A 14,100-nucleotide genomic window follows, 5' to 3' on the forward strand; every position below is an offset into this window, starting at 1 on the left:
AAACTTACAATTCTATTTCGATAGAGGCTCTTTCCTTCCCATGTTTGATGTAATCTCCTAAGTCCTTCGCTCGAGCTAAAAAATCTAAAACAGAGATGGGTTGCTTTAAAAAAAAAACTGTTGAATACTATAAAATAACTGAAAAAAAATTAGGCAGAAAAACGAAATCTCAAAATCGTCTGAGTTTAAGTTTTAACACCAATGCTGCTAGTACAGGGGTATACAACCCGCAGCCGTACAAAAAAATAAAGACTTTAATAATGCTCTTATTCTGCAAAAAAGAAAATGAAAAACACGTTTCTTTATATACAGCACATATGCACCTATTTAGGCACCTATACAAAAAGACACCTAGAAACAAATCAAAAGTGTGAGATGGCTCACAAATTGATATATTCTAATACATGAAAAAATATTATTTTTACAAGTATTTAACGTACTTGTTTTTCCACCAAGGCCTATACAGATTGCACAGACGATGCTTGATTTGCCGGTCCCATTCGGTCCAATGATGACGTTTAGCTTGGGGTTGAATCGGACTGTGCACTCATCATAAGTTCTGAAACATAAAAATATAATAAGTCAAAGTATTGACAACATACTGGACATTGTTGAGACAATCAAGTGTCTGCCAAATAGCATTCACCCAAACACAATCAAAGTCGCCAATAATACTAGGAAGCGGTCAACTAAGTTTTAAGTATTTTATAGCAACGATTTAACTTGCATTTCTATTGCGGTGCATTTAAACTTCTTGTATAGCTGAGCCTCAATTGTATAAACACACTAATTTGCTATTTAAAACTATGTGCATTTATACACAAATAGTTTTAAAGGTTAAATTATTGAAAAACAATTAGGTAGGATGGAAATTTGCAGGCGCCTTTTTGCCGCAAGTGTTATTTAGTCCAGAAAGTGCTGATTGGTAGATACTTGCCCGGCTGGCGAGTACAAATTCTACTTCAATCCTAACCCTAAACATAAAAAAAATTTATCTCAACTAGTAAAGTATTTTTGAAGGCAACTTGATAAATATGTTTAATATATTAATTTAAGTAATCATGCAACTTTAAGTTTTGAAAGGCCAACCATGGTTTGAACCTTGGTTAAAAATATTAAAATATTCTAATACATGAATATATATTCCATGTAGGGATGCTCAAAGTAGAATATGGAATCCTTGGATTCGAATCCAGATGGAATCCAATTCTGTCGTTTATTTCGGGTAATTGGAACCGATATAATTTAATGTTTTACCGCCGATTGTAGCGCCTAATTGCACAAACGCGTGTGGCAAGTTGGCCTGTCGCTGCAACGACCAATTTACAGTGCTTGCTTTAAATGTAACCTGGTAGTGTAGTGTCAGCGTTTTTTCGGGCGACCAATTACTTCGCGTCTGGTGATAACGTTCGTCTAATAATTAAGTGTCAATCAAGCGTTATTGGGCGAGCGACTAACGTGTAATGTCAGGAGCGGAGTTCGCAATTGCCCTAAATGCGTTAAGTTGCAAAAGTAACACGTGCTGGCCATCGAGAAAATGCGCTATAGGGTTACTTAAGGTCAATTTTAGGCCAATATTCAGCGAGGTTATGCAGTTATGCACAGCGTAAATTGTCAAGTATTCATTATGTCAATAGTAACTTTGTATTCTTTGCAGTATATTATTTGACTGCATAACAGATCAATTAGTCAAAAAAGAACTTAGACCCAACAATGCTTTTAAAAACAGGACCGAATTGCTAAAGAGTTCTGTGTGCAGTATTTCATTGTACTCACTATTGGCAAAAATATAAGTTTTGGCAACAACCTGGACAGTGGACATGTATTACAGTTTACACAACTGCTTCAAATGACAGTTGTTAAGAATGTAAAACATTTTTATTATAATGTACACATGTTAGCAAATTGTTTGGGCGATTTATTGCAGTGAATGTGGGCCATGTACTCAGGGGCGTATCCAGAAATTTAAAAAGGGGGATCCCGAATTTTTAACTTGGGGTTTCCCCGCTTTTTCGTCTGACGTTAATGACGTCATAAAATAGTTAATGACGTCATAAATATAACAACGGCATTTCTTTTAAATTTATTGCAAGTTTTATTAAATTGCCGAAACTAAAAAACTAAAAAAATATGTCCAATATTTTTAATTCGTTTTTCATTTGTCCGCGACGCACTGGGCAACCCTCCACTCCGCAACAGTAAAGCAGCATTAAAATGTAAACAAAACAGGCGTATAAAAGTCATTCGCGTGAAGCGCGAAAATTTTTCGCACTTATGTAGTTAAAATAGTAGAAAAATATATGAAATGGCAAACTGCGAGAAACATCAGCACCGCCTAACTCGACGTTATAAGCGAGAAAAAGGCGGAGACCGCTTGATTTATTGTTGTTAATTGTCGAACACACACTTGCTAATCAGCCAACCTGAACGAATAAGGAAATGCGAGAGAAAAATATCCTGCGTTTACGGTCGACCAAACAAGAAACGAAAAACGGCGTTTTGCGTTTGATTTTGGTTTCACATTAGCTTAAGACACGTGACCCAATAACATTAAAAACACGCAGCTTCGGGCGGTGAGTTTAAACGCTGACAAAAACGAAAAAACAATATTGTCACTTACGAAAAGGGGGGGGGGGGGTCCGAACCCCCAACCCACCCCCTGGATACGCCACTGCCTGTACTGTAGGGTAGAAAAAAATTAATCCATTCCCCAAACAAAATCGAGGTTAAATAATTTAATAAAAATATACTAGGAATCGCTATTCTGGATTCGTTATTTTAGATTCCAAACCTATTATTGTAGAATACCTTGGTATTCTACTTTGAACATCCCTAATTCCATGGTCAAAATATTTTTTTCTTTCTTTTAAACCTGGTGTATTATTCCATAAATACTTACAAAAAGTTTTTAAGTGAAATCCTTATCACTGATCCTTTAACGAAAGGTGAAGCTTGCTTACGTTTTCTTGAAGTGCTCGGAGCTATGGTGGACGTTTCATCAACCATCGTCAAAATCAAATCGGCAGTTTATTAAATGATTAAAACAAGCTACATGGTTTCTGTAAGAAATCTACCACAAATATATCTAGAAATTCTAGTTCAGTAATTTACAAACTTAATGAAGTATTACACCTGTGTGCCTCAATACATTCTTAATCAGTTAACTTATAATATTAGAACATTAACCTGTTGTAAAATGTACAACAAATAAATCTGAACGTCTAGTTTAGTGATTCAAGTGTGACTTTATTGTAATTTAAAAAACATTATTACCATAAAATGCAGATTAGCATTCCAATGCCTTCCAGCCACAGACGTTTGGCATGAAATGAAAGTAATTGCGTTTTTGCCTATTCCTGATCTTAAGGTTTAAATTTTAATAAGTAAACGTGTGCAACAAACTACAAGTTGGGAATTTTAGATATTTGCACTAACATCAAGAACACGTTTTTATGAACGAACAGTGAACGCACAACGTTACATTGAACTTCGCTAAACAAGTAATGGAATTCCTCGAAATGTATAAAAACAAAACCATGTGCTGCGTTGCACATTTCAACGAAATCATCATAATAAACACTTTGGTCATTTTATAAACAGACTGCTTCAACAAGTTTAATTATTTTATTTCGCAAAACTTTTCCTGAAATTCGCGCGGGTTGTTTTAACCATAATACGTCAAAGTGTAAAGGAGTTCAACAACATTATATCGTTCAAGCGTGACATTAACATAATATTAATTATTTGTTTATTCATTTTGATTTATAATTGATGATTCTTAAAAAAAATTTTTTTTTCCTACAATTTTTAGGAATATTTGTAAAAATGACTCATGCAAAAATACAAAATTAATATTAACGTCACTACGCTTTTGAATAAATTGAACAGCTTTAGTACTTAACGTATTAACGTTTATTTAGACTACGAAACCTTAACTGGTTGGTTCAATATTTTTTACTCCCTTTGCAACATAAGTTATACTTTAGACGCGCCTTCCTTATTCTAAATTAATAAAGAGCAGAGGTAAAAGTAATATCATTTTCTGATGTTTTTTCTCAACACCACATGTTACGTCAAAAAACAAGAACCTGATGTTTATCATTTAATATCGGGCAGCTGAAATTTGGTCTAAATACATTCCAGGAGATTGCGACAAACTAATTGAATGTACAAAAATATAAATAAATTGCCAAAAAAATAATATTTAATTGAACCTTTCAGCAACACTTATTTTACCGGAACGGCGTTCCTGACCGACTTAACTCTCACCACCGGTAAGCGGTAAAGAGAGACATAAAAAGTCAATATATGATCTCAGACATTCTTAACTGACTGGCGCATTAAAACTGCAATTAGCCCCGAAATGTTGCACACTACTTTGTAACACGATCAGAAAAACTTTCCGAAAGAAAAGTTTAACTTATCTGTCTTAAGTAAGGCGTTTTGGACAGAAATACATTCAGTATAGTCAAACACAAATGCACACCAAGTGCTCGCATTAGGCTACAACTTAACTCAAACCACGAGATTGCAAATTTCGTTCAAAATGCGTCTGATCCACTCGGTATCCACCCGACGAATTAAACAGCGGGGTAGCCTACTGCGCTGTGCACAGCTTGAGGAAACCAACATTCACTAGTGAAATAAAAGTAAAGTGGCGTTGTTGTTAGTAACCACTTTACTGTAAAAACGCTATAGCTGGTGCATGAAATAAGTGTTAGATTTTCTCTGGTTTTCTTTTTTTGGTTGTTCTTATTTATAGATTTCAACCGACACTAATATTTTTATTCTTCTGCCTATAGGCAAACTGAACGGTAAGTTCAAACCCTTGTGTTGAGCGGCTCCGTGGTTTAAATAAGTTGCTTTCATTTTTAACAGCTTTACTCACTGAAAAGCATAACTGTTAACAATTTGTTAGATGTTGTACATTTATCGCAATAACAAAAATAGAATCGGTGCTGATTTGGATTAAACTATTGAATGGAAGATGCATCATAAATTGTATCTCAACTCAAAAACTTGGAAATTTGAGCCCACACCACAAAAATGTAAACTACCTGTTAAAATACATCACAACGTTGTCCAAAAAATAAAAATTTCCCTTCTAAAAACGAACTACGTACAGTTTATTATTCATAATACCAATATTACTCAATAACAAACTTTAAGCTAACTAACAAGCACATATTTTAAATATAGTGTTACGTTATGTATAATGTTTATTAACAAAGTTATCAATATGAGAGACAGTAAACGAATATTTTATCAAGCAACAACCAACCAACAATAGTTTTCAGTAATAAGATGTTGACGTTTGCACAAATAAAAAGCGTAAGCGTCACAAAGCTGAGGTACATTCTTACACAATATGCAATATTATGCCGTTTTCAGTAACAATATATTTTTCAAAGCAGTGCAGTTCTAAGATATCGCAGAAATGTCGGATAAACTTGTATTTGATCACAACTTTGGTTTTCGATTTTTTTGGCAAGAATTACCGATTCGATGCTAGAATGTAAATACTGTTTTTAAATAGCAAACTTACTTAAATTTAAGCCAAAAACTGCAACAATTTTCAGGAAATTAAGGTTTACATTTTCTTAACCGTCATACTAGATCGAAAACTCAAGTGCATAATATCATTTAGTATCGGTTCGCTCCCTATACGATACCACCCTAGTATCGGACGAGTAGCGATACTGTTACTAGGTATCGGGTATCGGCTCCGGTATCATCGGACATGCCTGTATATTATGTGCACAAATTATTTGGTAGTTGTGAATTAGCGCGCATAAAAAGTAAAAGACCGTCTTTTGTTGGTAAAATAGGAACGTTTTTAACAGCTAAATAAAAGCATTATACCATTAAAGCAATAACAAAAGGGGTAAAACCCTAGGTGCAATGCGAATTTTCAATTTTGGTTCAGTTAAAAAATTCAACAACGCTACTTGAAACAGATTCTTGAGTCAAGACTTCTTGTTAAAGAGTGAAAGTAGAATAATGCCTCGTACATTTAAAATAATACACACGTAAGAAGACTCTAAATTACCTTTTTAAAAAGACTAAAACATAGTTGTCCCCCGCTCCCCTAGGGGGTGGATACAGATTAATACTCAAATTATTAGCCAGGTAAAATCACATTTGTTATTCTTAAGATTTCGGGCATCCCTGTATATTATATGCACAAATTATTTGGCATAAAAAGTACCATTTAAAAAAGACCGTCTTTAAAATGGTATAAGAGAACTTCTAACAGCTAAAGAAGAGCACAATTGAAGCAATAACGAAACTGGCAAAACCCTAGGTACTATGCGAATTATAAATGTTGGTTTAGTTAAAAAATTCTGCACCACACTGCGAAATGACTCATTTACAATATATTGAATCTAGGCCAGTGCTTTTCAACCCGTGGCGAAAAACTGTAATGCGGAAGACTAACGTGTAACAGATACATAACAAGTACGGATGAAAATGGGGCATATTACTATTTTTCGTTGTGTGTAAAACAGCAATCAAGGCCGGTGGTGTGTTACAGGTGTTTTAATACACAAACCCTTTCATTGGTATTTCACACATAGGGAAAACTAAAGGTTGCAAACTTAATGTGCTTGTTTCGTGCGGATAAAAAATTTTCGAAATAACAAAGTGCAAACGGTTCTTTTGAAGGTTGAAAAGCACCGATCGATTCAGGTAATATTATCTATCTATTGAAAGAAGTATATATGATAATAGGCGTATTTAGTCGTGTATGGGGCATATTTTACGTTTGTATACGACAGTAACACACTTAGAATAAACAAAATAAATCTATGTTAGGAAGTATAAAAGTAGAAATAATTAAAATGCATATATTTACAATCAAATATTCTATCATTCACGTTTCATTGTATTAAGGCACTAAATTGGTTTTAAATTGCTGAAGAAAATGCCTTAAGGTAAACTAACAAAAAGTAATATGTACATTTAATATAGTTTTTTTTCATTTTTAAAGTCATTACACTGACAACTTTAAGATAATATTTTTAACCAAGGTTCAAATGCTCAATTTAGTCTTTGGGTTGCTATATAGTTAGAATAATAAACAGACAGTAGCAGGTGTTAACGTGTCCGAAATTAAACGTAGAATAATACCAAAATTTCAATTTTAAATAAAAAAAAGAACTTATACTAAGACCTGATGAAGCGCAGTTGTGCGAAAGCTTGTCAACATTAAATGTAATTTGTCAACAAGGCTAGTTGTTTTTTATCACAACTAAATTTATCGTTAAAAAATTGAACTACAAAACTCGGCTTCAACAAAGATTTTAAAATTAGGTTCATGTCTTATTTTAAACTATTTACATATCCCCTCAAAAAGCTATTCCAGAAACCTAAACCTAAGCAATAGAGGCCCTGAACAGTGACCTTGGTTATTGATAACTCTGTTTGTTAGTTGTTGTAGGTGAACGCAGGTTTACTCCAGTCGTAGTAGGCGTACTGTGGGGCGTAAGATGTTTCACCCATCAAATAATCATTATCATCCTCGTCACGAATGTTAACAGCTTCTCCAACTGCGGTTGCGTATGATGGAGGTGGAGCTGGAAAAATGTTTTTTGTAATTTATTATATTTTTTGACAAATTTAGAAAAACTAGTTATTTACGAAGTTAAAACTAGACTTTTTTTAAGTGTTGAAAAAAAATGTTATTTTCTTTTATTTACGTTTTTTAATCACAAACTGATTTTCTTTTTTAATTATTTATGATGTTTAAGCTCGATTTTTTCTGTAAAAGCCAGATTTGTTTACATTAAAAAAATATTAATTTATAGCTGCCTGGAAATTTTTACATAAAAGATCTAACTGCTTAACTGTTGTTGTAATGGCTTTTAAGCTTAACAGAAAAACTGTATTAAGTTTTAAGTTAATCAGGAACTAAAGCCACGCCAAAGATCTAAAATATTGTGGTTTTTATTGTTAAAAGTTGGCTGTCCCTCAAAGTAAATAAAGACTATATCAATAATTTAAAATAACTTCTGCAACTTTATTATTATAAACCGAGATAGTGGAATACAGTGAAATCACTAATTGCTAGTTTTCTTTTTACAATCATGATAATAATCTAATAACACAGTGGTCGCATTATAACAAATCTTATGTATTTTTTATTGTTTAAAGTTGTCAATAAGAGAAATAATAAAGACTATATCTAATACCTATACCAAAATATTGGAATACTGAGACACTATTAATTGCTTTTTTTACACTAATGCTAATCCAACACATTCAGTAACGATTGGAATCAACATAAATAAGCTATTTTGTTAACAGTGAATAATCTCTAAACATTTTAATGACTTTAATATAAGGTTAAACAAAATTGAATCCAAGTAACACTATTGTTGCCTAAGATAGGAGTATGAAAAAAATTCAAAAAAAGATCAAATTACCTTGAAAGTTAGTTGCTTCTGGTGGCGGGGGTGCACTGGGGTTCATGACGGGAGGGGGCATATTGTAGGGGGTAAGTCCCTGGAGTGGAATCGACCCGATTGTGATCGGAACCGGAACCCGAAGGTTGATGCTGGTACCCGGAGTCTCCACACAAAACTGTGGAAAAAGGGTTTTTCGTCAAAGTTAAGTTAAGTTTTTAGGCAAAATCTACTGAGGTATATTTTTAATTGTTTCAATGTAAATAAAAAATAGTTTTACGATGTATTTCTGGGTTTCGGCAACAATTGGCATAAATATTTTTATTTCCTATCGTAAAAAAAATTGTTTTTCTTTCTAAAACCATATTTTTTGTTGTTTAAAATATTTTGTTAGGGCTGATATTTGATAAAATGAATTAGATATTTTATTCTTTTTAAACAGACCAGAAAAAAATAGATTTATTTTTTACTTTAACGGCTTACTTTACAAAACTTTCTTATCTGGTTAGAAGCTATTTAAAGAATTTATTCATTAAAGTGTTGTTGTAAAACACACTATAAATTCAGTTTTACCTAAAAACTGGAATATTTTTAACAGAGGGTAGGGTACTAGGAATTGAATAAATGTGCTCAAAAAATGTAAATTACACCTGTTAAATTTTAATTACAAATTGTTGACCAACCAAGTTATGTTTGAATTTTTTGCTTGTTGTTAGGACTGTGTTGTTGCCTTTTATAAGCACCGTTAATTACCTGGACAGAATAGTTGATGATAATGATGTTGCAAAATCTTAACATTGAAGGCGGAAGAGGTGGTATCTGGAAAGCAAATAAACAAATAAATGTTTTAAAACTACTGTGCAAGTTGAGGACAGGTGCTAGATTAATCCTAAAACGTTAATAAAATTATGAAAAATGACACAATTTAGTGTTCTATCTATTTGTTTACAGACGTTGTGTTAAAATACTAAACATATTATATGATGTTAAAATCAAGTTTTAAATAATTATGCTTATCCAATTTCACCATAGTGGTAAAAATAAAAATAAAACTGTGATGATTGTTTATTTAAATCGAAAAACCATGAAATTAGCTAAAATACGCACCATTTTTACTGCAACCAGAAAAAAAAATCAAAGTAAAGAATGCTAATAAGTAAATCAAAATCATCTTAATAAAGACATTTTGATTTGTACTTGTATCATCATCTGTTAAAGTGAACTTTGTGTAAGCGACCTAATAAATAAAAAAAGCTACATTTGTTATACAGCCAATTGTCTGGTCACAATACAAAACAATCCCAGCAATTACGACAACAAACAATTACTTCTGATATTATAACACTATACTGTTTTTATTTTTTGTATAAAAGCGCTTTTAATATTATAAAAAAAATAGTTGCTAAACTTTGGCACGGGAAGCAGTTATGACATAAAAATTGTCACGCCGGCATGTTTGAGTTGGACACCCCTGTTTTAGGTATATGAAAATACTCAAGCCCACCTGTATTCTTTCATTACTCCAGTTGCATGTGCCACCTGCTTTGCAACCAGGACCTGTGATCTTGCAAACCTCGTTTGATCTTGTACGAGCCTTTGAGGTAGATTTGAAGATCACCGTTTGAATAATCGAAGCAGACGTACCAGGCATGTCGGACGAACTAGAGATAAACAAAAATGCTTGCATAGTTATTTAGTTTTGTAGCAATTTCTGAGTTTTTGTGTGGTGATTTAGTGATTATTTACTTCTCATGAAGTTAGATAAACCATAACATAATTTTTATCAGGAAAGCATAGGGTTTTTACTTCTTACACTTGCAATATTTTTTTAAAGTCTTTTATTACAACAATAGAAGAAATTTATACAAGACAAATGGTCATTGAATTTTTACCAATGCTATATTGTTATTATTATTAAAATCTAACAAAAAAAATTAAAAAAAGTATGAGAAAATGTAGAATTCTGTGGATCATAATTACATATAAATGAAAATTAATTGAAAGTTTAAACGTTCTTTATAAGAAAACTTTTTGCACTCACTCTATTTCAAGGCTTGGGCATCAACATTTGTTTTAGGTTTTTGAAAATTAGATTAGATTTAAAACTGGACTTATTGAGTGCTTAAAAATTAGAAAATACACTAAACTTTGAACTATAATTACATTTTATATATTTACAATCAATTTAGTTTAAAATTCTTTGTTCTGATTGAGCGACTAAGGCCATTGGACAAATGATAAAGTAGCAATTTCGGTTAAGCCTAATTTAGATTGGAGTCAAAACGAGAGCATACAAGCCACTCACAATTATAATTAGTCATGTTTAGCGCTTATTGATTGAATTAGAGAACCAGATGAGATCTTTCATGTATACCTTGTAATATCACGGTGAAGTTTTAACTATAAATACCTGGCGTTGTCAATGTGAAGTTTTAACTATAAATACCTTGCGTTATCAACAGTTGCATTGATGTAAATAAATTCTCCTGGTGCATAACCGGTACGATCTAGTCGAACTTGTGCTTCTATAGGGCCGCTTGCACAGCACATACAACACAGTGTCTTGCTGTCTGTCAATGCTGGAACATTCTAAACATAAAGTATATTTGTATATACAACTGAAGGTGTGGCATATTAGAAGGCGAGTAATAGAAATTGATAATATTGAACTGATGTCTATATGTTAATATTGGTGAATTTTGAACAGTATTTCCAAAAAAATATATAATAGCGCTCTAAGTTTTCTAATTTTTGAACTTCAGAAATGGATCGCTTGTCAGATATTTGTGTAATATGAAGTAATCAGAATCTGGGTAAAGTGAAACTGAAAGTGAATAATATACTGTTAACATACGGTTAGGTTTCTTTTTTGGTTTGGTTTTCAGCGTTGTGCAAAGTTTATGTGCAAAATTAGAGTTGTACTGGTATTAAATAAAGTAAATTATATTACCATATAATATATATATAGAAAATAGGTTATCAGTTCGCAAATCAAAAAAAAAAACTTTATCATATTGGTATAAAATAGTGATACCAGTCAGGCCACAAAAGAAAGATGCCAAATAAAAAATATTTTTACTTTAACTGACGGAATCAACAAAATATGTTACCAGAGTGCAATATAATATATGTATTTCATAGAAATGACTAACAATCAACAAACAAAATTGTGACAACTACTATTGAATATGAATTATACAGGTTTGTAATAAAGCTAAAATATTTGCTGAATATAAAATATTTGAAAAACTATTTTGGGTAAAAATCCTTCACTACCAAATTACTAAAATTATAAATCTAAAAGGTTACTAAAAATTAAGTCTGAATTAATTTTATGAAAAACAAAATGTAAATATATATATTCCCTAGTTGGGGGTCCTTTTATGAACGATATAGTTTTACAGCATACAAAAAATTAGTAAACTTATGACAAGTCTACATAATTATATATAGGTGAAACATTGATTTTACAATTAGATTAATCAAAATAGATTCTTTCATATTCAACATCAGTGGTTCTCAACCACGTCATCTTTCCTGCCGGTCCGCAAATATATTAAATTTGATATCTCAATTGCAAAATTCAAGATGTTGAGGCTTATCCATCAAATTTAGAACTTCGCCAGCTCCGTAATTTGCAGCATTGTGACGTACATAGAGTTAATGATATTCTTTGGACTTCATTGCATGTCACAATGCTGCAACTGTTTAAAACTGGGCTACAACTGTTCAAGTCTTAAACTTTAAGACCAGTTGTATGTTAAAGCTAAGAAGTGTTTTAGTTACATACTATTGCGTAATTAAATTTAGGTTTGATTTTGATTCTTAAAGGCCAAACCGGTCCGCAAAATTTGTTTTGAAATTTGACTGGTTCGTATGCTAAAAAGGTTGAGAACCACTGTTCTACATTATTTAAGCTCTTGTTATTTGTCTTTTAAATTAGAAGATTTCACCTAATTCAAGAAATACTTAGTGAATATACCCTTGCAGTGGGGTCAAAGTTCAAATCGACGAGATCGAGCACGGTGAAAGCTCTCTTTGTGTTGTGATCGAACTTCCATGGTTTGTCGATCGTCGCTTTCACAAAGAACCTCACGTGACCGTGGAGTCCTGAAACATTAAACAGTTAATTAAATAATTTTGTGTTGAAAAACTTCAGAAAATAAAATTATGGAGTACTATTTCTGTTAAGTACGGCTGATCATATTTTAATGCAATATTTTAATAATAAGTTGTTTTTTTTCCTTTGTCAAATAAATTAAAGTTTTTTCCACATTTAACTTTTGATTTTGAGCTTTTTTTACTTTTTTTTGCATAATGATGCCTTTAAAACATTTTCAACATAACAAGACATTTTTATAGAAGGTTAATAAAAAAGTGACAATCAGCCGTTCAATTATGCACATTTTTAAATGGTAATCGAATTTAAACTAGTACAATATGTTTGATTGCTTTATAAATTGCTCATAGTGTGTAAAAAAATGGAATAAATAAAATCCAATTTGCCGAGTGATATCCATATAAAATATATGAATACTGCTGAGGTATAACATTTAATAATTCGCAAACCTTCAAAGGATGACGGTAAATTGGTTGGAAGTTGAAACTGGAACGGGAAAACACTTTGACCACCTGGAAGAGTTTTACTTCCTTCAGATGCTCCACCAGAACCTTAACAAGGAAAATAAATGAAAACAAACAAAAATACGCACACATATGTGTTTAACAAATGTAATCTTGCCCTTCGCTTTTTATCAACGATAACAGTTTACATGTCACAGTTCACCGGAAGCCATCGCAGACTGCGCACTAAGATGTGTGTGTATAATAATAGCACACAAACCTTTTCCAAACACGACGACAGCCTGGTCAAAGTAGGTTTCACGAGCAGAATACGTCCGAGTACGTCGGTTCTTTCCACTACCGCTGCTTTCCGACCATCGCACGTAAGCAAATCCATGGAACTTCAACTTTACAGCTTAAATAAAAACCAATAGAAAACTGCTATTACAATTACAGAACACAAAACTAAAACTAAAGTATCAAACTAGCAACAAGAAAAAAACTTAAAATTATACATAATTTTTGCATGATTGATCTAGTCAGGTGTTACCAAAGAGGTGCAGCAAATAAAAATTGCTTTTTTTTTTCAAAACCAACCTAAAATTTATATATAAGTTAAATATAATAAAGCATTGAGCCCATCTCAATAAAGTTAGCAATATTTTTGTTTCTTTTGTGTGTGCGATTTTTTACATTTTAAATCAGTCAATATGTAATGACTTTTTCAAGCTGTCGGTCACCTAAAACTGTTAAAAACTTTCGATCAATAAAAATTGAGCCTCAAAATCATATTTGGAACTAGCTTTAAATTTTTAAAGGTTTTGAGCATTTTATTCACAATGTCAGAGGTAAAGAAACAAAAAAAAAATTTTTAATAGTTTTTTTGTTTTAAAATATGCAATCTATCTATTTTCCCCAATAAACAGGAAAAATAACACCTGATATAACCTTGAATAACAGATATTTAACCCTAAATAACACACATGTTATTTTCACCTTTCATGTCCATTGCCTCTCTGAGAACGATCACAACATTTCCGGCTACAAATGAGCCAGGATTGAAAACTGTTTGGTCGTTATTGAACGCCACATAAAAACTTGTAAGTTTACCCATCTTTACAAACTCCTGTAA

General features: G+C 32.1%; 2 protein-coding genes across 2 annotated transcripts in view; both read right to left on the reverse strand.

Annotated features, from left to right (window-relative positions):
• Positions 1–3,018, reverse strand: part of LOC146139091 (structural maintenance of chromosomes protein 5-like) — a 36,763-nt gene extending 33,745 nt beyond the window's left edge. Inside the window, exons 1-3 of the mRNA XM_083391235.1 lie at positions 2,900–3,018; positions 441–559; positions 9–84 (exon numbers count right to left, since the gene is read on the reverse strand). Coding sequence (XP_083247361.1) covers positions 9–84; positions 441–559; positions 2,900–3,006 — 302 coding nt within the window. The 5' untranslated portion in view covers positions 3,007–3,018. The remainder of the gene's footprint in view (positions 1–8; positions 85–440; positions 560–2,899) is intronic.
• Positions 3,019–7,278: 4,260 nt separating this feature from the next.
• LOC146139092 (arrestin domain-containing protein 3-like) lies at positions 7,279–14,100 on the reverse strand. The gene is made up of 9 exons (XM_083391707.1): positions 13,965–14,100; positions 13,249–13,383; positions 12,975–13,076; positions 12,388–12,515; positions 10,852–10,994; positions 9,910–10,066; positions 9,159–9,224; positions 8,427–8,583; positions 7,279–7,577 (listed from the first exon to the last, which is right to left on the reverse strand). Exons 1-9 carry the CDS (start codon positions 14,080–14,082, stop codon positions 7,429–7,431), a joined length of 1,155 nt encoding a protein of 384 aa, XP_083247833.1. The 5' UTR covers positions 14,083–14,100; the 3' UTR covers positions 7,279–7,428.

This window comes from Ascidiella aspersa, chromosome 6 (genome assembly GCF_963924565.1).
Source record: "Ascidiella aspersa chromosome 6, kaAscAspe10.2, whole genome shotgun sequence".
Lineage (NCBI taxonomy): Eukaryota > Metazoa > Chordata > Ascidiacea > Phlebobranchia > Ascidiidae > Ascidiella > Ascidiella aspersa.

What these genes read in the sequence shown, in the direction of transcription:
- LOC146139092 (XM_083391707.1), bottom strand. Translation starts at nt 14,082, where the DNA reads ATGGGTAAACTTACAAGTTTTTATGTGGCGTTCAATAACGACCAAACA. An exon ending in GGAGTAATGAAAGAATACAG is followed by an intron (nt 9,225 to 9,909) that starts GTGGGCTTGAGT and finishes TTTGCTTTCCAG; the next exon opens with ATACCACCTCTTCCGCCTTC. An exon ending in TCATCAACTATTCTGTCCAG is followed by an intron (nt 8,584 to 9,158) that starts GTAATTAACGGT and finishes CTTTTTCCACAG; the next exon opens with TTTTGTGTGGAGACTCCGGG.